A 23818-nucleotide genomic window follows, 5' to 3' on the forward strand; every position below is an offset into this window, starting at 1 on the left:
TGTGAACTCCTAACCCCATACCATCCCATTCGCTCTCTCACTCATCAGGCTCTGGACTACTTCACGTTCCCCGCCTCGCTCGACCCACCATTGGGATTTGGGAGGGTAGAGGGCAGGAATGGAAGAAGCAGGATGATCGAAAGCAAGGTCGAAGAGGAGGGTCTTGAGATGCGTCTTAAAGGAGGCAAGGAAGGGGGCGAGGTGGAGGGACTGTGGAATGGAGTTCCAGTGGGTGGGGGCTGAGTGGCAGAAGGCTCACCTGCCAATGGTGGGGCTGGTGTGGCGGGGGACGTGAAGCAGGCCAGAGCCTGCCGAGCATGGGCAGGATGGTAATGGGTTCGGAGGTCGCAGAGGTAGAGGGGAGCAAGGCCATAGAGGACTTTGAAGGTGAGGACCAGGATGTTGAACAGTATTCTCTTATGATGGGAAGCCAGTGGAGTCGGGCGAGGATGGGAGTAATAGGGACACGGAGCCTGGTGTGGGAGAGGACATGGGCTTCAAAGTTCCGGATGATCTGCAGCCTATGGAGGGAGGTGTTGGAGAGGCCGACAAGCAGGGAGTTTGCATAGTCATAATAATAATAAATAATCCTTGCATTTAATATAGCGCTTTTCACATCTTCTAGACGTCTCAAAGCGCTTCACAGAATAGACTGTAAAGTGAATTGACTGTGCATTTGTGTGTCAAGCCTCGACATTATGAATACATGTATAAGGGTTTCGATGGCCTGGGGTGTGAGACAGTAACGGAGCCGGGCGATGTTGCGGAGGTGGGGGAAGGCAGAGCGGGTCATGGATGTGGGATAGAAAGGATAGGTGACGCCATGGATCCGGACTGGCTTAGTAAGGTGGATTGTGCATCCATGGATGGTGATGCTGTCAGCGCCTGAGGTGAGGAGGCGCCGACAGGAGCCAATCAGGAGGGTCTCGGTCTTGTTGATGTTCAACTGAAGAAAGTTTGCTCTCATCCAGGACTTGATGTCCGACAGACATTCTGCCACGACAGCAGTGATCCTGGAGTCAAGGGTGGAGGCAGAGAGGTAGAGTTGGGTGTCATCCACATACATGTGGAAGTTGACCCCATGTCTGCAGATGATGTCACCAAGAGGGAGCATATAGATATTGAAGAGGAGAGGACCAAGAACAGAGCCCTGAGGAACATCACACGAGACGGTGCGGGGGCTAGAGGAGAAGCCATTTTTTGGAGATGTATTGGAGGCGGTGTGAGAGGTAGGATCTGAACCATTCAAGGACAGAGCCATGAAGGTTGAGATGAGAGGTGGATGAGGATAGAGTGGTCAATGATGTCGAAGGCAGCACAGAGGTCAAGGAGGACAAGGAGGCAGAGGGAGCCCTGGTCGCAGATGGACAGAATGTCATTTGTCACTTTGACCAGGGCTGTTCCTGTGCTGTGGATGGCACGGAAACCCGATTGGAGGGGCTTGTGAAGGGAGTGGCAGGAGAGGAAGGAGCGAAGCTGGGAAGCAACAACTCGTTCCAGGACCTTGGAGAGGAGAGGGAGGTTGGAGATGTTGTGGTAGTTTGAAAGCAGGAATGGGTCCAGGGAGGGTTTTTTTAAGGATAGGAGTGATGGCGGACGTTTTTAAAGGAGTAGGAACGGTGCGGGTGGGCAGGGAGAGGTTTATGATGTCTGTGAGTAGAGGGGCAAGGAGGTGGAGCTGGGAGGTAAGGAGAGGGTTAGGGATGGGGTCGAGGCAGCAGGTGGTTGGTTTCACTGTGGGTTACAACGGTCCACCAATCGACTAACAAACGGGTTCCTACTTACTGTTAGGTAAACAGAGGTGTGGGAAAAAGGAAACTTGCCTAAGGTGAGGACCCGCCCGGGAATCGAACCCGGGTCCTTTCGCTTGCGAGGCGAGCGCCGTAACCACTACGGTACGGGACTCAAATAGCAAGAACGTTCCCCCGAGCGTGTTCAACAGTGCCCTCACACAGGTTTCCCTACACAGAGACTAAAGTACATCAGTCGCCAGCAAACAGCAACCCAAAAGGAGCCCAATATTATGCAGTGTCTCCTATGGGTAGCAGAGTGGCCAATTTAGGTTAGTGCTTTTGAAATTGTGTAAGGTCATCAAAGGGACACACACACACACACACGCTTTGCAGGTTTAACATTTTTTTAAAAAAATTAGTCGTTCCCCCCCCCTCGACAGTGTAACAACAAAAACACGCCTGATTGGGCGTGAAACCCGCCCAACTGGGCGTGAAACCCGCCCAAATGGGCGTGAAACTCGCCCAACTGGGCGTGAAACCCGCCCAACTGGGCGTGAAACCCGCCCAAATGGGCGTGAAACTCGCCCAACTGGGCGTGAAACCCGCCCAACCCCCCCCCCCCCCCCCCCCCTCAGACCGAGCAGGCGCAAACGGGCGGATGGGAGCGAAAGTTCGCGAAGGTTCTGGCAGTCGCCTCCCCCCTCCCCTCCCCTCCCCCCCCACCGTGTGCACTCTGCTCCCTGACGCGCCGCCACTTCTCTTTCCAACCCCATCTTGTGCGGGTTTTTAAACATTTATTGTTGTGTCTTGATCTGTATCTGTACCAGTTTGTGATTCTCAGCCTCTGTACCCCCCCCCCCCTCCACACCCCCCTCACCCCCCACACACCCCCCTCCTCCTCCTCTCCCAACCGCAATGTCTCTACTGTGTTATAACAAAGGTTGCGGACAGCGCTTCGATGCGGATGCAAACAGCGATGGTAAGTGAAGGAAGGAGGGGGGTAGAGAGAGAGAGGGAAGGAGGGGGGGAGAGAGAGAGAGAGAAGGAAGGAGGGGAGGAGAGAGAGAGAGGGAGGAGAGAAGCCTCGGTTGCTCCGGGTTGTGTTTGGACGCGAGGCGGGAGGGGCCGCCCAGAGCTCCCGGGCCGGTACCCCATGTCCCGCCGGTTGGACTCGAAACCTTCACCGCCAGAGGCAGCTGAGCCGGACGTGATTCCAGAAAGGTCACAGCCGCCCCCCCCCCCCCCCCCCCCGCACTATCCCCCATCCCCGCCCCGCACTATCCCCCATCCCCCCCCCACACTATCCCCCCATCCCCCCCCCCCCGCACTATCCCCCCATCCCCGCCCCCGCACTATCCCCCCCACTATCCCCCCCATCCCCGCCCCCCACAATCCCCTCCCACTATTCCCCGCCCCCGCACTATCCCCCATCCCCGCCCCCGCACTATCCCCCCCCACTATCCCCCCATCCCCGCCCCCGCACTATCCCCCCATCTCCCCCACACTATCCCCTGCCCTCCGCACTATCCCCGCCCCCCGCACTATCCCCCCCATCCCCGCCCTCCCACTATCCCCCCCACTATCCCCACTGCCCCCGGACTATCCCCGCCCCCCACTATCCCCCCCCCACTATCCCCTGCCCCCCCACTATTCCCCCCATCCCCGCCCCCCCACTATCCCCCACCCCCCACTATACCCCCATCCCCGCCCCCCACTATCCCCCCATCCCCGCCCCCCCACTATCCCCCCCCATCCCGCCCCCCCACTATCCCCCCATCCCCGCCCCCCTACTATCCCCTCCCATCCCCGCATCTGGAGTCCTTAAAGCTGCCAGTGAAGTGACTGCAGTTCTAATGTTAATGTTTGTGGCTGTGTATGTGTTGTTGTGTGACCGCTCGCGGGTGGTAGCGCTCTCGCCTTTGAGTCAGATAGTTGTGGGCTTAAGACCCGGATCATTTGTGAGCACACATTCGTACATCCAGCGCCTGGAATCCACCTCGATTGGTCTACGACCTACAGAGAGGCGAGCAACTGCTGCTTTAACTTCACACCTCGCATAGGTGGAACCGTCGCTCAATGGGAAGGGACGTGTGGCCGAGCTGCAGACAGGAAGATGGTGTCAATGCTCTCGCCCATTTCATGCTTAGCTGCGGTCCACCGGGATCCTCGCAGGGAGGTCTTGTTACCTACTATCCACCTAGTGAGGCTTAAACACGCGCTTGTCGGATGTTGAACTCGTGACTTGTCACCTTGGAACTAAACTGTTTTGCCCACAAAATATACAGTCAATTCACTTTATAGTATATTCTGTGAAGCGCTTTGAGACGTCTAGAAGACGTGAAAAGCAGTATATCAAATGCAAGGATTATTATTATTAAACTGCCTCCAAGGTGATGTACTTGGCAACGGAATGTCGGAATTGAGCGAGTCCACAATATTCCAGGGAATTGCTGATGACAGCGCAGCCAGCCTGGCTCATTGGCAGGACTTGGAAGGGCAGCCTGATCACTGGGGACAGGAAATCATCCCACTCAGCTCCTGTTAAACCTGCAAGCCAACGCCTGAACAGGCAGGGTGGTCATTGCTGGACAAGCAGCAGGAAAGCTTGCCAGACAGCGATAGCAATGGCAAGCTATGTGGGTTTAGCTGGTCAGATTCCAGCAGTACCCCAACACACACTCTGGGATCCCCAACTCTTGGCTCTTGCCAACCTGTGCCTAATATTTTCTGGAATTAGGTAAACAGGATGCATCCCTCCAGGGAGAGAGTGCAGATTCCATTCCAACAATCTATCTGGAATTTCATGTGTAGGTGGATGCATGGAATTCTAAGTTGGTTTGTATACTCTTAACCATGGTGATCGGTTTCCGCATGTGTCAGACACCCAGCTGACCAAAAAAAAGCCCGACATTGGGACTTGGAATCGCATAGTCTGACATTCGAGTGCAGTGCTTAGGGGGAGAGGGGTTTGCATTGTTGGAGGTGCCGACCTTCAGATGAGAAGTTAAACCAAGGTTCTGTTTGTTTGTTCAGGTGGGTGTAGGATATCCCATTGCATTATTTGAAAAGAGAAGGGCATTTCTACCAGTGTCCTGATAAACAATCCCTCAAATAAAAATAGTCACTCAATTCATAGGACGTTATTGTATAATAATAATCCTTGCATTTGATATAGCGCTTTTCACGTCAGGAGGACGTCCCAAAGCGCTTCACAGAATACACTGTAAAGTGAATTGACTGTATATTTGTGGGCGAACGCGGCAGCCAATTGCACACAGCAATGTCCCACAAACAGTCGTAGATTGAAAATGACCAATTTATTATTGTTTTTGGTTTTGGAGGGATTATTATTGGACGTGTGGAGTGAGGAAACTTGCCCAAGGTTTCGCCCTGCCTGGAATTGAACTCAGGTCGCTCACTTGCAAAGCGAGTGCTCTAACCACTGAGCTACAGGACTCCACAAATGCAAACTGGCTGCCTAGTTTCACCCACAAATACACAGTTAATCCACTTTATCGGATACCCTGTAAAGTGGATTGAGATGGCTTGCTGATGTGATAAGGCGTTATATTAAATGTAGGTATTTTTATTATAGTCTAGCCTCAAATTGAACAAAAGTCTCACTTACAGCCTGCCTTCCCCCAAAAATTTCCAAGATGTTCTAAACATAAAGAATCTGTCAAGGCCTAGAAACCTTGAGCCATCTCTAGCAGATGCCCAATGTCAGTAGTTAATGTGTGTGTTTTAAGTGACCTGCTTAAATCTGCCTTGTTTTAATACGATTACTGAACACACCACACCAAGTCTAAATGGTTATACAGTTTCTTGATTTGTTTATTGGTTACAAATGCCACTCCCAGTATTCACCTTGCATGTTGGAGCAGTTATCAGTAATATCTTCAAGTGATATTTGAGAATTACTTGTATGAGTGATTCACTGTATAATAAATGAGAGAATGCAGCCTAAAGGCAAGTTGAATACTGAAAGTAAAAAAATTCTACATTTTCTAATTAACCAACACTGACATAGTAACCTCAAAACTGATTGTGTCAGAATTATTAGTTTCAGGAATTCTGTCTTGTTACATACCAGTGGTATGGGTAACATCTGTCAATATTGGGAATAGTATTTGTGGTTGGTGAGGCACATATAAATCACAAATTTATTTAAATAATGAGCTGTATTAATATTTAAAGATCATGTACCTTAAAATAAAACATATTCATTTTTAAATGAAAAGTTATTTTCATTTCTAATGGTATTATAAACTTATACATTATGAACCTTACCTTTAAAATTTGTGAAGCCAAACTAGATTTATATTATATTAGATGATATGATCTGGCTGTAGTCATCTCAACTGTAACTAAACTTTTTTTGTACCATAGAAATGTGTAATTAAAATATAAAACTAGCAGGTCCTATTTATCTGTAACGTTCACTTTTACTCTTATTTTTCTTCTCATGGCGAAGGATTTGCTTTTATTTTCCAGTGAACTATTTGACATTTTTTTATTTTTTGCTCTCCCAGTGCCTCTGACTCTTGCTCCATTATATTCACATGAATTGAGGCAGGTTAAATTATATTTTGCGTTGAGACCATTGGGTGAAGCAAAAATTGCACATTTTTGTTTGTATTAAAATAAATGAATAGAAGGGATTTTAACTGGGAGAATTATGCTTCTTATGCATAATTGTAATTATTTTGTTAAATGTATGTATATTTGCTTTTTAAATACATGATCACGAAGAGTTTTTTTTTAGGCTGAGCAGATATTTCAGTTATGAGCTTGTTTTCAGAACAACTTGCATTACAGTGCTCTTCATCCAGGGTAGCGTCCCAGAGTGCTTGACAGTGGCGGAGCCTGACAACGAGCCAGTGGGTGGGGGTGGGGGGGAGAGGTGACCGGTGCACGATCAAAAAGGAAGGTCTTGAGGTGGGATTTGAAGCTGCGGAGGGAGGGGGCAAGGTGGAGGGTTTGAAGGAGAGAGTTCCAGAGTTTCAGGGTGTAATAGCTGAAGGCACGGCCATCGATGGTGGAATGGAGGGCATGAGGGACAAATAGGAGGCTGGAGGCAGTGGGTGGTGGAGTGGGGAGTAAGCAGGTCGATAGGTAGGGAGGTGCAAGGGAATGTAGTGATTTGAAAATGAACATTGAGGGAAGAAATTGCATCTGGTGTAGATTTGCTCTAAAGCGTTTTAAAGCATGCAAAATTTGGCAAATTGATTAATTCAGTTTGAAATTTGAAGTTGTTTGTCTGTAATTTGTAAAAAGACTTCAAAATTCAAAAGGCTGCTGCCCCTTAAGAGTATTATAATTGTTTTCCCCTTCTGTATGTGAGTCCCACATATTAGAATCAGCATTGGCCAATTTGTGAACTGGGGTCTTGAAGTTGTTGATAGTAGAGTTGTTTGCTATAGAGCAAAATGAAATCCAAAAGTGAAACGTGTATATATAAGATAAATGTTTCTTTTTCGACGGTGCTCACAGTCACCTCCTCTCCCCCGACTCGGAGTGTTAGGCTTTGCCACTATTAAGCGCTCTGAGACACTACCCTGGGTGAGGGTGCTGTATAAGTGCAAGTTGTTGTTGTAGTGTTACTAGCTAGCTGAAAGGACTTTTACTTGTACTTTTTTGTCCTCTCTAAACATTTAAATGAGAAGAACAAATTCTATAACTGCTGAGCCTGGAAATTATCTGTTGTGTCAGCATTTTATTAAAATCATAATCCTAGTGGTCTATCCTATTCCTTGCAATGTAAAACTTAGTTTAGAGATCAGCAATTAACATTTTCCTCTTTTTTACAAGATGCTTGCACATACCATCCTGGTGTACCTGTGTTTCATGATGCGTTGAAGGTAGGCTCATTGTTTTCTTAAAATAGAAATCACAAATAGAAAACTATTTCCCAAATGCACTTAGATCAAACTTCTTCCAAGGGAACTGAAATCACTAATATAACAGAAATCCATACTTGGATAATTGGTTATCCTGTAGAGGGGAAGGGTATACACAGCTCTAGTTTAACCTGAGTGTAACCTGCAGAAACATTGGTCTGGCAAGCAGGAGTGCTTCATCTAACTTAATTTCGTGAATATTCATTTATATTTGACAATTTTTTGATGGTAACAACAACAAATAACAAATTGCAATTATAAAGCGCCTTTCACATTGGAAAGACATCCCAAAGCGCTGGAACATTACACAGTTTGCCAAATAATATATAGAACTCTTAATTATGAGATCTAATTACAACAACAACAAATTACATTCGTATAGCGCCTTTCACATCAGGAGTATATCCCAATGCTCTGATTTTTTGAAACGAGTGAAATACCAATAAACAAACCTCTAAGCATGTTGACCAGCTTCCAGATAGTTTATTTTACAACATTCAGGACCATAGTTATATGATTACATTTTATGTGTTCTTTAAAATCTTTTCTACTTTATAAGTAAAATTATTTTCAGTCTGAGACATCAGAAACAGCATGTTTGTGTACCATATCCATTATTTCTTTGTTTTGTTTCCAAGTCAAATCAATATTTTGCACATATTTTTAAATCTGGATGATATTAATCTTATAGTCAGAGGAATTTGTGGTACAAAAGCAATTTTGCTATGTCAGAAGTAGAATTGTGAAAAAAATAAATTTTAATTGGTGACCAAGTCATTTCACCCAAGAGGTATTTGTTTTATGGGACAGTAAAGTTGTGAGCCTTTCTCCCCACTTTTCCATACATTGACTATGAATTTTGGAGTTAAATGTAATTAAGTTTCAATAATAAATCTAAACTTAATATAATATAATTTTCTGATCTAAGTGAAAATAGATAGTTTTAAGAGATCAAATGCTGTTGCCTAAATACTGTTTGTTATCTACCATAGGGATGGTCTTGTTGTAAGAGACGAACTACGGATTTTTCAGATTTCTTAAATATTGCGGTAAGGTTCTTCCTGTGTTCTCTGTATTTGAATTGCTCCTTTGATGGGTAAAACATTGTTTTCTAATGTTATCAGAAATTTCAAGTTGGTCAATTTAATAGTATTTTAATAATTTCATGCAGAAGTACACAATCAGGACATCTAGTCTACTCAATATCCCACAACATGTTTGAAGATATGTACTGTATCTCTAAATCTAATAATCCTGAATACTTTTAGCTAACAGGAACTTGTCCAGTTCCTTCTTGGACAACTTTGTAGTTTCTTGTTCCCATCCTAGCAAGTAGTTTATTCCAGCAGATCATTTTACAAGGGTTTCCCTGCATTCCCTATTCTCATCTGTTGTCCTTATTTTGAAGATATGACCTCTTGTTCTTCAATTTTGCACATGTAATCCATTTTTATGGGTAAAACATCCCGGGATCCGTTACTGTAAAGCGCTCTGAGATGCCGTCCTATATAAGTCCAAGTTGTTGGTGTTGTTGTTTTACAGTATTGTTTGTTCACCTAAAGATTGATTGTGGAACCTGTCACTAAGTTACAGAATTAATCGAGTATCTTGCATTATATTAAATTGTGTTTAGAGCCTAAAATGTTAACTTGAAACTCCCACTTTTTTCAGGGTTGCACTAAAGGCCAGCACAGCAATGAAAAGCCTCCAGAGCCAGTCAAACCTGAAGTGAAGACTTCATCGGAAAAGGAGATAGAACTAGAACTAAAACCAAAATGTAATGAGTATGTTATCCAAGGACCAAAGCCAATTGAAGCTATTGTGAGGCCAAGGTAAGAGAGAGGGAAATGGTGATGCTGCAGTGCAGTTACTTGCATATCATTTCTGTTAGATAGGAATAGGATGTTCATTTTTTTAAATTCTTACATTTGATATAGCACTTTTGTTGTCAGGAGGACAACTCAAAGCCCTCCACAAAATATGAAAGTAACAGGCATATGAAAGAGAAGGGCTTGAAGGGGTATGTGGATAAGGCAGGGGAGTGGAATTGAATTGATTTTCTTGCTCTGAGCCAATGCAGACTCAAATCGGCTGAATGGCCTCCTTCTCTGTAGATTTCTGTGTTTCTATGTACTGTAAAGTGTAGTGCCTGTGTGAATGATCAGTTTTCTGATTAATTTTTGTTTGGGGGTGGGGGAGAGTTTGTTGGTTAGGACACCGGGCGAAACTCCTTCCTTTTTAATTCCCTAAAACACTATACCAAGTCTTTGAACATACACAAAACATACATCTGCAAAAGAAACCAATATTATACACATTTTGTTTTTTTAGTCAAGATGAACCTTTGGTAAAATTGGAACAAAAGGTCTCTCCTTCATTGAGACGGACACTGGAAAAACTGAAATTATCTACTGAGAATGGACCAGAACGCAAAGGTAAGTTATATAGTACTACATTACTTTTTTTGTGGCCAGATCCATGTACTGAATTATCTGGGTGGACATTCTTTCTAACATTCTGTGGTTCAGTCGTATGTCAAAAAGAATGAAGGGCTAAATGGATCCATTAGTATTCAGTCCCAAGTCTAATCCTCAACAGACAAGCTAGTCAGTGTGTTGCAGAATATTGAAGCAGCTCAGGATGTAAAATTATAAAAATGTAATATGTTCTTTTCTCCCCCCAAAAAACATACACTCATAATGTATGTACATACACACACATATGCACAAATAATGAAATAAAAACTTTCTGTATTTTTTTTTATTTACAGAAGAAGAGGGAGATGAAGTAAAGATTGGGGTCCTATGTAAAAATACAGGTTGCAACAAGGTAAGTTGAATAAAACAAAAATAATGTTTCAGAACTGCTCCTTTTGTAAAATTAATAGGTGGGTCTGTTAACTTTTTTTTACAGTGGAGCCTCTTTATAACGTGGTGGTTGAGATCCACTAGGAGCAAAATCCAGGCTCACTGCATGTGCACACGGCCAACCAACTTGTTCCCTCCACACCAGCTGACTCTTGCACCCAAAATAGGCAAACTTCGGGTCATGAGGTCGCTACTGATATCACTTCCTTTTTGATATGTGAAGCAGGAAGTGACATTGGCAGTGATCTGATGGACCCAGAAGTTTTCCATTTTCACGTAAAAGCCAGTTAGAGCACGGAGTGCAAGCAGGTTACATGCACAATGAATGCGAATCCACCCTTCAACAAATTTATAACGATCTCCACTATAAAGAAATGTTTTGTATCGGGCTGCACTGTATGAATGTTTTTTCTGTTGCTGGGTACTCTTGATCAGACCCATCAGCAACCTTCATGAAGCTAAGTAATATTTTAAGCAGTCCAACTTCCTTTCACCAACCTATAACTTATATTGGAATCTAAGATAGTTTACTGTTAACTAAACAAAGAGATTGGGATGATTACTTCACTGTCTAGTTTTCGATCTTGAAGTTCAAGAAAACAGAATGAATCTAATCATTTGAATACAATATGCATAATCTCATGTAGTTATCTAATCTATGTGGAAAACTTTGACACAAGGACTACTAGAAATCTGTAAAATAATCCACGGGTTTAAAACCGCATGGCATTACACAGCCATCAATTTGTATTAATTATATAATTGCAGTTCTATTGTTAAAGTTTTTCATGTTTCTATGTGATTACATTATCAATTTACCATACATTCACAATAAGGACATTTAGATTGCATTTAAAAGGGCAGATGAAATTTGGAGGAAAAAATGCTAAGGTCAGAAGAATTTTGAATTTACTAATTCAGTGCAAAGCCAAATTCAATTATACTCTTTATCCATCCTTTCCAGCCTTTTGAAGGTCCAGACAGCAATCAAGAGGTATGTGATAGTCACTCAGGAGTACCTATTTTCCATGAAGGGTAAGTATTGTTTTTGTGTTAGGATCTAGAATGGTTCATTTGAAATTGTTAGGTCAGGCATACAGTTACCTATCCTGAAAGGCCCCAGGGAAACACTTGTTTTTGTTTTAGAAGATGAGCTCAATATGTAGAGGAGGAAAGAATTGCAAAGCATTGATCTAATCAAGAAATTTGATTTTTCAAACTATAATAATATAGTTCGATCTATTTATTCATTTCATCTCTTTCCCCTCGTACGGATGGCTTGCATCCCAGGGTTTTAAAAAAAGGTAGCTTATGAGTTAGTGGAGGCCTTATGTCTCATCTTCCAAAATTCCTTGGATTCTGGAATAGTCCCCATGGATTGGAAGATCGCAAATGTCACACCACTGTTTAAAAAAGATGGAAAGGAAAAAATGGGGAACTATAGGCCAGTTAGTCTCACATCAGCGATAGGAAAAATTTTAGAATCGTTGATTAAGGATGTGGCAGTGCGGTATTTAGAGGAGCACAATATAATTAGGCCAAGTCAACTTGGCTTTACAAAAGGGAAGTCATGTTTGACAAATCTCATAGAGTTTTTTGAGGACATTTCCAGTAAACGAGATAAGGGTGAATCAGTGGATATGGTCTATTTGGGCTTCCAGAAGGCATTCGATAAGGTGCCGCATAAAAGGTTAGTCCAAACGATAAGGGCCCATGGAATTGTAGATCTCAGCCAGTATATGTAGATCTGGTGTCAGCCAAGCAAAGCAACACGTTTTAACCTCTGTAAGAGTTGATTGGTATATGTGAAGCTGCCCGAGCACTTGTTGGGAGCTGAAACAATTGTTATTCAGACCATTGTTGCTCGAGCTCAAAAAAAAACTTCCACAGAGCTCCATTCTGGCCTACCTGCTTATACTGTGGAGTCCTGTAGCTCAGTGGTTAGAGCACTCGCTTTGCAAGTGAGAGACCTGAGTTCAATTCCAGGCAGAGGGTGAAACCTCGTACAAGTTTCCTTACTCCACACAGAGCCTAATAATAATCCCTCCAAAACCAAAAACAATAATAAATTGGTCATTTTCAATCCATGACTGTTTGTGGGACATTGCTGTGCGCAATTGGCTGCCGCGTTCGCCCACAAATATACAGTCAATTCACTTTACAGTGTGTTCTGTGAAGCGCTTTGGGACGTCCTCCCGACGTGAAAAGCGCTATATCAAATGCAAAGATTATTATTATAATTGGGGGGAGCATATTAACGTGGAATGGGGAATAGTTAACGGGTAGGAACCGAGGAGTAGGGATAAACGGGTCCTTTTCGGATTGGCGGGATGTGACTAGTGGAGTGCCATAAGGATCAGTCCTTGGACCTCAGCTATTTACCATGTACATCAACGATCTAGATGAGGACACCGAAGTTAATATATCTAAATTCGCGGATGACACAAAACTAGGAGAAAGTGTCAACACAGGGGACGATATTAAAAAAATGTAGCGAGACATAGATAGGTTAGGTGATTGGGCAGGTAGGTGGCAGATGAAGTATAATGTAGGGAAGTGCGAAGTCATCCACCTAGGTAGCAAAAACAGTAGAGCAGGTTATTTTTTAGAAGGGGAGAGATTAGAATGTGTTAGTGTCCAGAGGGACTTGGGAGTCCTTGTACACCAATGACAGAAAGTTAGTCTGCAGGTGCAGCAGCAATTAGGAAGGCAAACGGTGTGTTAGCATTCATTATGAAAGGATTAGAGTATAAGAGTAGGGAAGTCTTGCTGCAACTGTATAGGGCCCTGGTGAGACCACACCTGGAATACTGTGTGCAGTTTTGGTCTCCTTATTTAATAAGGAAGGACGTACTTGCCTTGGAGGAGGTGCAGCGTGGATTTACTAGGTTAGTGCCAGGGATGAAGGGGATGAGTTACGAGGATAGGCTGACCAATTTGGGCCTATATTCTCTAGAATATAGAAGAATTAGAGGGGATCTTATAGAAACCTATAAGATCATCAAAGGGCATGGTAGAGTAGATAGTGGGAGATTGTTTCCCCTGGTTGGAGAAACTAAAACCAGGGGTCACAACCTTAAAATCAGAGGCCAGCCCTTTCGCACTGAGTTGAGGAAGAACTTCTTCACTCAAAGGGTGGTGAATGTATGGAACTCACTACCCCAAAGGGCTGTTGACGTTCTGTCCTTGAACATATTCGAGACTGAGATAGATAGATTTCTTATTGCAAAAGGATTAAGGGATATGGGGATAAGGCAGGGTCAGGTTATTAGCTGGAGTTAGATTAGAAGATCAACCATGATTGAATGACGGGGCAGGCTCGAAGGGCCGAATGGCCTATTCCTGCTCCTACATGTTATGTTATAATAATCCATACATTTGATATTAAAATAATCATCATCCTTGCATTTGATATAGCACCTTATTTAATCAAAACTTCAAATTTATAGCAAATGTGTCAACTGATCTATGCACAGCACTATTCCACTGTCAGAAAGAGAATTCCCAATTCAACTGGATCTTAGAGAGAGGTATAGATATGAACACTAAGAATTTGAATATGGCCTCTTTACTGTTCTTTCTATGAATATTTGTAGAAAAGTTTACATTTGAGTTCAAGATGCCACCTTGACAATGATAGTTTTTTACATAGAATGACATGCAGTGGAAGTAGACCATTTAGTCTTAACTAATGTATAGTTTTTGCTTCAGTATTTTCTTCCATTTTTTGTGAACCATTATTTAAAGTATCTGCAATTATTATTGTCTTTCAGAATGAAATACTGGAGTTGTTGCAAACGAAAAACCTCTGACTTCAATTCTTTCCTGTCTCAAGTGGGCTGCATAAAGGGCAAGCACATGTGGATCAAAACAGACACAGTAAGTCTGCCTGTGTTTTTCATTTGTAACTGATTTTACATGTAAGCCAATACAGTAAATCTTAGTGATCTAATTTACATAGTAAAGATATGGTAGCCATGCAGCTTGACTTCATAAAGTGCAGTTTTTCATTTTAAGCTCTTTGTAGAAAAAGCGTGAAGCGTACACAGGGATTGGCTTCAAGGAAAAAATAGTTAATGAAACCGAACTGAGCCAACAATTGCATACTTTAGTGCTTTGTAGTAGAAACTTCATTTTCCATGAGGATTCTCAAGTGTATTATTCATACCTGGGATGCTATCCTTTTGGTCCATCGATTTATGTGTGACATGTAAATTTATAGCAACAACAACAACAAAATTACATTTATAGAGCGCCTTTCACGTTGGGAGGACATCCCAAAGCGCTGAACAGTCAGGTGTCGGTGCCCAAGCATGGGGGAGGGAAGGCAGAGAGGTGGGGGGGAGACCAAAGGCATAGGAAGGAAGTTTTAAGTGGTACAGTATGTTACAACAATTGCATGGCGATATGGGATAGAGTTTGCATTCAAGAGTCTCAATTCATTGAACTTCTAATCTTAGCTTGCTGTGCAGCTATAGAGAATCCTGGGTTGTTCCTACTTCTTGATATTCTGCTTCACAACAACAATTTTAGAAGCTTGGGAGGAGGCTATGAATTTCAGTTAGGGAAGCTATGATGGGATAGGGTTTGTATTCACAAGTCTCAGGACATTAAACTTTCAATGTCACATCATGTGCAGATGCACACTTCATTATAGCATGAACTCACAATGAATGGAATTACATTGTGGATCCCATCCATTGCAAATGCACGCCGCCTGCCTGCTGGCTTCCTGGGCCCCCATCGGCTATTTGCACAAAAGATTAACTTTTGACAGCTGTTGACATCACTTTCCTTATATGCATGTGCAAAGCAGAAAGTTGACATAAATGAAAATTTCGTTATCTGAAAGTCTACCATTGTTAGTTTCCTTGCTTAAAAAAAGTCACTTTGGGGTCTCATCATGGTACAGACAACGTCCAGGAGCACTAGCAGAGAATAGGAAGTGATGGAAGTGGGCATCTGCCCACGTCAAGCTGCATCAGAGTAGCAATCATAGAGTTTAGCTGAAATTAATAAATGGCTCAAACTATATTATTACAGTTTGAAATATCAGTCCCAAATCTCTGCCTTCTACAGCAGTGGTGGGAAACCCGTGGCCCGAGTGGCCATCAAGAAGGGACCTGCCAAACATTCGCAATAGTCTTAAGTGAGTCTGTTTTAAATTAATGTTTTGTTTCCATTTTTTTTCTTTGTTGAATATTTCTTGATTTTGTGGCATAAATCAATAAATATTCAATCAAGAAAATGTATTTTGTTGGTCACCGCTGTGTTACAGTATAGCATGAACAACGTCAGCTTCCTCTCCTCCTCACCCCTCCCCTCACTTCCCAGATAGGTCAGTTGGTCATGTGTAAGTGAGGACGCATCTTATTGGTGGAAGAGAGCGTTTCCAGTTGGAGGTCATGCAGCTCAAGCTCCGGGGAATATTTATCCAGTTATATGAATAGTTTGGTTAATTGAATAATATTCACTATCAAATTGAGTACAGTAAAGCCCTGGGTTACTGGATTGTGGGTATCCAGAATTCATATTAGCCAGACCCAAAACAGATTTTTTTAAAAAAACTTCTGCAGGTCCCTCCATTACACTCTGTCAGCCACTCCCTTGTCGTGTGCCCCAGCTTCCTGGACCTTGCTGGCCTTCAGTGGCCAGGGATATCGATTTTGCTCAGTTTGAATCAGATAGCTTACCTTCTGTTCACATGTTTCAAACAATGCCGGTACCGGCTCACCAGACCGGATCTTCCTGGCCCCACCGCACCCTGGCTAGCCAGGGTTCAAATGTATTCAGTCAACAGCATTTCACTGTATGATGATTGTCTATTTGTTTCATGTTGTGAATATAGAGCTCTAGATCTACGCTAAATACAATTTACATGAAATATTGTACACATCGTTTACAAAAACGTTAAAAGAAAACCATTAACATTGAGTTATATAAACTTGTTTTGATTTTTTAAAGTTTTTCATGAATATTTTTGCAGGGCAAGGAAGTTATTCCATGCAGACATGATTGGCACCAAACTGGAGGACAAGTTATTATTACTATTTATGCCAAGAACTCGATCCCAGAGCTTTCTTTTGTTGAAGCTAACAGCACAGTGGTATGTGTTGTTCTATATATTTTTGTAAGATCTTATTTAGGTAAAAAAAAGGCTATTTAAAAATTAAAGCTATTGCCTTTAATATATTCACAATACTTTTATTTAGGAAAACAGTAATTTCTTCTATACTGTTGTCAAATTCTTTGAGATGTTGTCATCACACAGAGGATGGACCTATCTTACCCAATTCTGAAGAGTATTAGGCACAGACTGGGAAGACCCAAGGCTTGGGAACCCAAGTATGTGATTTGGAGTTTTGCTGGATTTAACCACATTAAACTGCAAAGCTTGCCATTGAGAGCACTGCCTGACCAGCTTACCACTGCTTATCCAGCAAGACATTATGGTTTTGGCTTGCAGGATTAATCAGTTGAGCAGGAATAATCTGCTCCCAGAGACCAGTGCTGCCAATGAGCCGAGATGACTGATCTGTCATCAGCAGTACCCTGGAGTAAGTGGACATGCCAAATTTAGGAACCGGATTACCGAGACCGCTACAGAGGGTTAACTTGATTCCAACATTCTGTTTCCAAACACATCATCTTGGAGCCAGCTCAACTCCAAGGAGACACTACTTCCCTTCCCCCCCCCACCACAGGACCTGTTAATACTGTGCCAGAATAATACATACCTGTGAGACCTTCCTCGTCCTATTTCATTGTGTTTTTAAAAGTTCACCACTTAGAAGAAGTAATGTGAAGCTGCTGGAAACCACTAATGCACGATCTTAGAAACATTTCTATTTGGTTTCTTTATACACTCTTTTTAGTGTGCTATCCTAATGAAAGCTTTGCTCTTAAGTGTTTCATCTTTCACTAATTAATTTGGCAACCTGCTTGTAAGATTTGATTCCAAAAGGGTGAAGTGAGGGTTTACTCCCCAGTTCACTGCCAATGTTGACGTCAAAGAGGCAGTAATTATTTTATTTTCCTAGCCCCTTTGGGTAAATGTGTCATTAGCCAAAGTAAACACTTTCCTGGTAAGTTATCTCAAAACAACTTAATTTAAGTATATGTAGTTACAACCGAGCTTGAGCTAAGCATGAGACAGCCAAGTCTGTCAGTGATTATGGTTTTGCTGTCACTTTCCTCCTATTTCAGAAATGAGAATCCCTTGTTTCAAATATTAACCGCAGAAAGGCTAAAGCACAAATTGTCACTTTTTTGAAAAAATTGATGTGAACCTGATCTTATTTTGCTCCAAGATGCTACCCTGCATGAGGGGCTCTATGTAAATGCAAGTTGTTGTTGAGATATCTCAAATTTTATTCGTGATATTTCAAGCCTCGTACTGTTTTCAAATCTTTGTGTGAACTGTTGAAAATCAGATAGCTTCTCATTGCAAAATACTCTTCAGTTTGGAAATTTTCAAATAAAGAATTTTGAAACTTCAAACTCTTCATAAGAAATGCAAATTACTTCCATTGTACATGGATACTTTTCTTAACCTCAAAGTGCCGTAGTTAAATAATATTTTCCAGGCGCACTATATCCAACTTCTCATGTTTAGTGATCGGACACTACAAAAAATATCTATCTAGCAGTCCTTCTGACAGATTTCTATAATCGAGTAATGACTTGAATAATAATTATTTGATGAATCAAACTGGCTTCTGAAATTTGCAATTTTTTTGCATCATATGCATATTCTATTGCAGAAATAGTTAAATGAATGAATGCAACTCATTATATTTTTATTGTCCCAGCTCAATATCCACATTGTGTTTGAAGGAAAAAAGGAGTTCCAGCACAAAGTGAACTTGTGGGGTGTAAGTATAGCAGCTTCTCCAGTTAGAAATGTCTGATTTCTGAAATCCACTTTGATTGAAACTTTAAACCAAGGTCACCATTTGCCTCCTTAAGATGGGTATTAAAGTTCTCATGGTACCAATTGAAAAGAGAAGGGAATTTCTTCTGATATTCTGGCAAACAATATTTCAAATGGAATTGGTCATTTGATGCAATCTAAACATTGTGTGCAGCCTGGTAGCACTTTCGCCTCTGAGTTAAGGTTGTGAGTACAAGACCCACGATGGGACTTGGAATCACACAGTCCAAGCAGACACTCCAATGCAGTGCTGTATGGTACTGCATTATTGGAGGTGTCTTTTGTATGATACGTAAAACAAAGTTCCCATCTGCCTATACAGGTGGGTGTTTAAAGGTCCCATGCCACTATTCAAAAAGAGAAGGGAGTTTCTCCCAGTGTCCCTGCCAACAGTCACCCAAATAAAATAGGTCACTTGTCTGCTGTTTGTGGGACACTAGTGGTTGCTGCGTTTTGCCTACAAAGACAGTCAATCCACTTTTAAGTATATTCTGTGAAGCACTTTGAGACGTCTCAATGATGCGATAAAGCGCTATATCAAATTCAAGGATTCTAATTATTATTATTAAACATAGCCGGTAACCTGAAAATTCAGTCTTTATGCCATGAAGTATCCAAATTTCCAAAATGTCTGTTAACTTGTTCAGAAATTAATTCATGTTTTTAATTATTAAAAACATGAAAATAATGTATTCTGTTTTTCTTTTCTTTCTCCACTGTCAAAGGTCATTGATGTTACTAAGAGTCATATGAATATGATGCCTACTAAGGTTGAGGTCACTATGAGGAAAGCAGAGCCAATGTTGTGGGCTAGACTTGAACTACCTCCACTGCAGCCTCAGAAAATAGCACAAGAACAAGACTTGAATGATGATGACGACAATCAAAGTTGAAAAAAAATAGGGCCAGTTTAGGAGGGGCTTTGTGGGGAAGGGGAGAAAACATTTACTGTTAAACAGTAAATCTTCCTTACTGCTGATGAATCTGAATTCCATGATGTCATTTTGAAAATATTTTGTTTCTATTTTGCAGAATTCCTTTATATCTTGTATTTTGGTGCATAGCATGAGAAGATACTTGGAAGCAAAGTGGATTTTAGCTTTCAGCTATACAGTTGCTCTATGTGTAACCTGTATAACTTCATTATCTAAAACATCTATAATATGTAAAAAACTACTGTATGAAAACATTTTTTCAACCTATTTGAAATTAAATAAAACTGCACCTTCTTCAATGTCTGAAATGCTGCTGCCGACTATATTCTTCATGCTCTTAAAAGCACATTTTTATGGAACTTTGGAAAACAAGCAAATGAGTTTCCCTATTCTGACGAAGGGTCGTGGACCCGAAACGTCGACTCATTTTCCTTTCTCCATAGATGCTGCCTGACCTGCTGAGTGTTCCCAGCGACTTCTGTTTTTGTTTTGAGTTTTCCTATTGATCACTTTCATAATTGGGCTAACTAAATTTATTTCAGTAGGAAATTTTAATTTCCATTCAAGTTAGAGGAGGAAAATTATGTAACATAATTCGAATACCTGTTAGTACCGTGCCTCTCTTACTTAGTTCTGCTATTATGAAATTAAAAGTAAATGCTTATAAAATAATTTAGTCTAATTTATTCTTTGTTGTATTTTGAAAAATCATCTTAACCACTTCCAAAACAGCAATGTTCGCATAATAATATTTGAATTTGATATAGCACCAACCTGGCAGCCAAATTGCCCACAGAAATGTCCCCCACACACACCTATGATGTTGCTTACTGGTTAGAGCACTTGCCTTGCAAGACCTGGGTTTGATTCCCAGCAGGGCGAAATGTTGGGCAAGTTTCCTTACTCCACATGCCTCTGTTTACTTAGCAATAAGTAGGAATCCGGTTGTCAGTTGATTGGTGGACTGCTTTTCCAGGGATAATAATCCCTTCAAAACAATACAAAAGTTTTTTTTTAAATAATAATAATTTGGTCACTCAATTCACAGCTGTCTATGAGACTCATGCTGTTGTGCGCAATTGGCTGCCATGTTTCTTCCACAAAATATTGTCAATTCACTTTACAGCATATTCTGTGAAGTGCTTTGAGACATCTCAAAGATGTGATCAGGGGCTATGTCAAATCCAAGAATTATTACTTATGAATGATCAATTTTTATCTGGAGTATTGCTGGCCGGTTTAGCTAGAAGAAAGTTCTCTATTCAAATAGTGCAACGGGCTCTTTAATATCCACCTGAACAGGTAACCAAAGCAGCTGAAACCGTCGTCCACGCCTTCATCACTTCTTGGCTGTAGTATTCCAATGTCCTCTTTGCTGGTCTCCCTAGCTCCACCACACATGATTAAATTAATCCAAAACTCCGTCACCTGGATACTCACCCACACAAAACTCTGTACCCCCATCACACCAGTCCTTGCCACGCTCCACTGAAGCATGAGACATTTAAAAAAAACACCAGCATGGACTGATTGGGATTTAAGACTTGTTGGTGCAGCATTTTAAGAACTGCTTTGTGTTGAAATAAAGTAATAATCTTTGCATTTGACATATTGCCTCTGCACATTGTTGAGATGGCTCAAAGCACTTCACAGGCTTTTACTGTATTGGTCTATTTGTGGAATCAGAGGAGCTGCTGTTCTCTCAATCTGGCGATTCTTAAAAAGGCTTCTTTGGAAGTTTTTGAGTAAAATATAGATGGAAGAGTAACAACAGTGCCCTCCACCCTAAAATATCAGGTAAATGTAAACCAGCTTGAGTGTGTTGTAAATTTGATTTTTTTTTTGGAAATCAGGAGGGCAATGTATTGCTACTAATAACAACTCCATGTGCACAAAGGTTTCTCAAGGCCATGATTGGGAGGTAGACAGTCTCAAAGATAAGAAGCTGCACTTCATTGCAGTCTACATCAATGACTTAGAGCTTAATAGAGCAGACGATACAAAACTAGGTGAGAAAGTAAGCTGTGAGGAGGACACAAGGGGTTATAGACAGGTTAAGTGAGTGGGCAAGAAGGTGGCAGATGAACTATAATGCGGGGAAGTGTGAAGTTATTCACCTAGGTAGAAAATATAGAAAATCAGATTATTTTCTAGAGGGGGAGAGACTAGGCAGTGTTAGTATTCAGAGGGATTTAGATGTCCTTGTACACCAATCACAGAAAGTCAGTATGCAGGTACAGCAAGCAATTAGGAAGGCTAATAGCATGTTAGCATTTATTACAAAGGGGTTAGAGTACAAGAGTAGGGAAGTCTTGTTGCAATTGTATAGGGCCTCGATGAGCACCTAGAATATTGTGTGCAGTTTTGGACTCCTTATCTAAGAAAGGACAAAGTTGCCTTAGAGGGGGTGCAACCTAGGTTCACTAGGTTGGTTCCTGGGATGAGGGGGTTGACCTACGAGGAGAGGTTGAGTAGACTAGGCCTATATTCTCTAGAATATAGAAGAATTAGAGGTGATCTTATAGAAACCTGTAAGATTCTTAAGGGAATGACCGGATAGATATTGTGAGACTGTTTCCCCTGGTTGGAGAATCCAAAACTGGGGGTCATAGTCTCAGGATTAAAGGTCAGCCTTTTAGAACTGAGATGAGAAAACATTTCTTCACTCAGAAGGTAGTGAATTTATGGAATTCTCTACCCCAGAAGGCTGTGGATGCTCAATCATTGAACATATTGAAGACTCAGATCGATAGATTTTTAAAAACTAAAGGGATTAAGGGATATGGGAATAGGGCGGGTAAATGGAATTAGGTTAGAATATCAATCATGATCTTATTAAATGGTGGGGCCGAATGGCCTACTCCTGCTCCTATTTCTTATTTCTTATGTTCATTGCACATAAAACTAACTTTTGTCTAAGGAACAGATTATGGCTGATGGTTACAAATAGCAAAGAAAAGTAAAGTTTCCCTTGAAGGAACATGTACTCGATTTATCTGCTGTCCAATCCATCAACTGTAAACAGCACTGGTCTTAAAGCAGACTAAAACAGAAATAGCAAATCGAAGAGTGGTTTGAACCCCACATGTTAATGAGGTCAATTTTAGCTTTTACGGTGATTATGTCAAACACCACAAAAACACCAATAGAATTTCACTAGGATTTAAGACTAGGTACTTTATTTTACTCTAAAATTCTATCATTCATGCTACTAACGTTATGACAGAATTTCAGGTGCTAAATGATAACTGCTATTAATCTACTAATCAACAGATGACGACTGTCACATAATAAGATTATATCACATATAAAGATCTTGAGTACTTTATACTGGCAGAACTTTGCTGAAAGTTACATTGGCTTCTGGCTTCCACTACTCATTAAAACTTATTATTGAAAACCTTAAAAGGGAATAAAACTATGCCACTTCTTCTAATGTTCCTGCAGCAGCCTGTACTGTAAAGGATGCAACAGCAATCTGCCTCTTCACTTCCTGCCAGGCTTTGTCCTGATCTTGAACATTGGCTATGTCGAACAGGGCATCATAGATTCCTGGAAAAGATTCGCCTGCATACTTGTTATGAGAGCTGGGAGCAAAAATGATGTGTCTAGAGGAGTGGATAAAACAAGAAAATTAAAAACATCCAAAGCTCACAATGGACATGTGTACATTTAATATCCACCACACACCAGTGGGTTAACATCTTGCAAGACTAGAACACAACCTGAATCAGCAAAGCTTTTTTTCTTAGTGCAATGCTGTAATTTTACCGCAATGCGTTTACAAGTACAGATATTAGCTTTGTTATGGAGTTGAAGTATAACATGCAATACATCTAAATGATAAGGTGAGCAATATAATATGTAAGTTGGAATTATAACAACGATAACAACAAATGACATTTTTACAGCACCTTTCACATTCGGAGGAGGTTCATAGGCACTCGACAGTCAAGGATTTGCACTCGAAATGGGAATTGGGATCAAGAGGGTTGGCGGGCAGGGAGGGTGAGGATCAGAGGATGACTGAAGAGGAGAGGAGATTGAAGAGGAGGGCCTTGAAGGAGGCAAGGGAGAGGGTGAGGCAAAACGACTATGGGATGCAGTTCCAAAGGGTGGGGACAAAAAGCCTTGGTTTAATGTCTCATCCAAACCAGGGCACCTCCAACAATGCAACATGCCCCATCGCATATTGCACTTGAGAGTCCTAGACTATATGAGTTGAAAGTCCCAACGGCTTGAACCCGCGACCCAAGCAAAAGTGCTACCAGGCTGACACATGACAGATTAAAATCAAGAGGACAAACACTATTGAGAATATCAGGAATTTTCAGTAAACATAAGCAACCTCCCTTAGAAATTCCATAAATATTTCTGTCTGAATTTTTCACAATCTGAACATTCTGGGGTGAGGTATTTGTACTGGATTATTAGCAACTTGCTACATCAA

The 23818-nt window shown here is 41.7% G+C and overlaps 2 protein-coding genes across 4 annotated transcripts in view; one reads left to right on the forward strand and one right to left on the reverse strand.

Annotated features, from left to right (window-relative positions):
• Positions 1 to 2613: 2613 nt before the first annotated feature.
• chordc1a (cysteine and histidine-rich domain (CHORD) containing 1a) lies at positions 2614 to 19761 on the forward strand. 3 transcript variants are annotated; one of them, XM_042334454.1, is made up of 11 exons: positions 2614 to 2712; positions 7545 to 7594; positions 8626 to 8682; positions 9305 to 9465; positions 9965 to 10068; positions 10404 to 10462; positions 11465 to 11535; positions 14274 to 14379; positions 16487 to 16606; positions 18312 to 18374; positions 19159 to 19761. In XM_042334454.1, the coding sequence occupies exons 1-11, from the start codon at positions 2649 to 2651 to the stop codon at positions 19324 to 19326; spliced, it is 1023 nt and encodes a 340-aa protein (XP_042190388.1). In that variant the 5' UTR covers positions 2614 to 2648; the 3' UTR covers positions 19327 to 19761. The 3 variants fall into 3 exon arrangements, with proteins under 3 accessions (XP_042190388.1, XP_042190389.1, XP_042190390.1); XM_042334455.1 differs by lacking the exon at positions 19159 to 19761 and having other exon boundaries at positions 16772 to 18335; XM_042334456.1 differs by lacking the exons at positions 18312 to 18374; positions 19159 to 19761 and adding an exon at positions 15580 to 15649 and having other exon boundaries at positions 16487 to 16588.
• A 2770-nt stretch (positions 19762 to 22531) lies between these two features.
• Positions 22532 to 23818, reverse strand: part of naalad2 (N-acetylated alpha-linked acidic dipeptidase 2) — a 31256-nt gene continuing 29969 nt past the window's right edge. Inside the window, exon 19 of the mRNA XM_007902240.2 lies at positions 22532 to 22976. Coding sequence (XP_007900431.1) covers positions 22787 to 22976 — 190 coding nt within the window. The 3' untranslated portion in view covers positions 22532 to 22786. The remainder of the gene's footprint in view (positions 22977 to 23818) is intronic.

Source organism: Callorhinchus milii, unplaced genomic scaffold, assembly GCF_018977255.1.
Source record: "Callorhinchus milii isolate IMCB2004 unplaced genomic scaffold, IMCB_Cmil_1.0 Scaffold4, whole genome shotgun sequence".
NCBI lineage: Eukaryota > Metazoa > Chordata > Chondrichthyes > Chimaeriformes > Callorhinchidae > Callorhinchus > Callorhinchus milii.

Coding starts and splice junctions, on each gene's coding strand:
- chordc1a (XM_042334454.1), top strand. CDS start 2,649: ATGTCTCTACTGTGTTATAACAAAGGTTGCGGACAGCGCTTCGATGCG. Junction 10,463..11,464: donor AAAATACAGGTTGCAACAAG/GTAAGTTGAATA, acceptor CATCCTTTCCAG/CCTTTTGAAGGTCCAGACAG. Junction 16,607..18,311: donor TTGAAGCTAACAGCACAGTG/GTATGTGTTGTT, acceptor TTATTGTCCCAG/CTCAATATCCACATTGTGTT.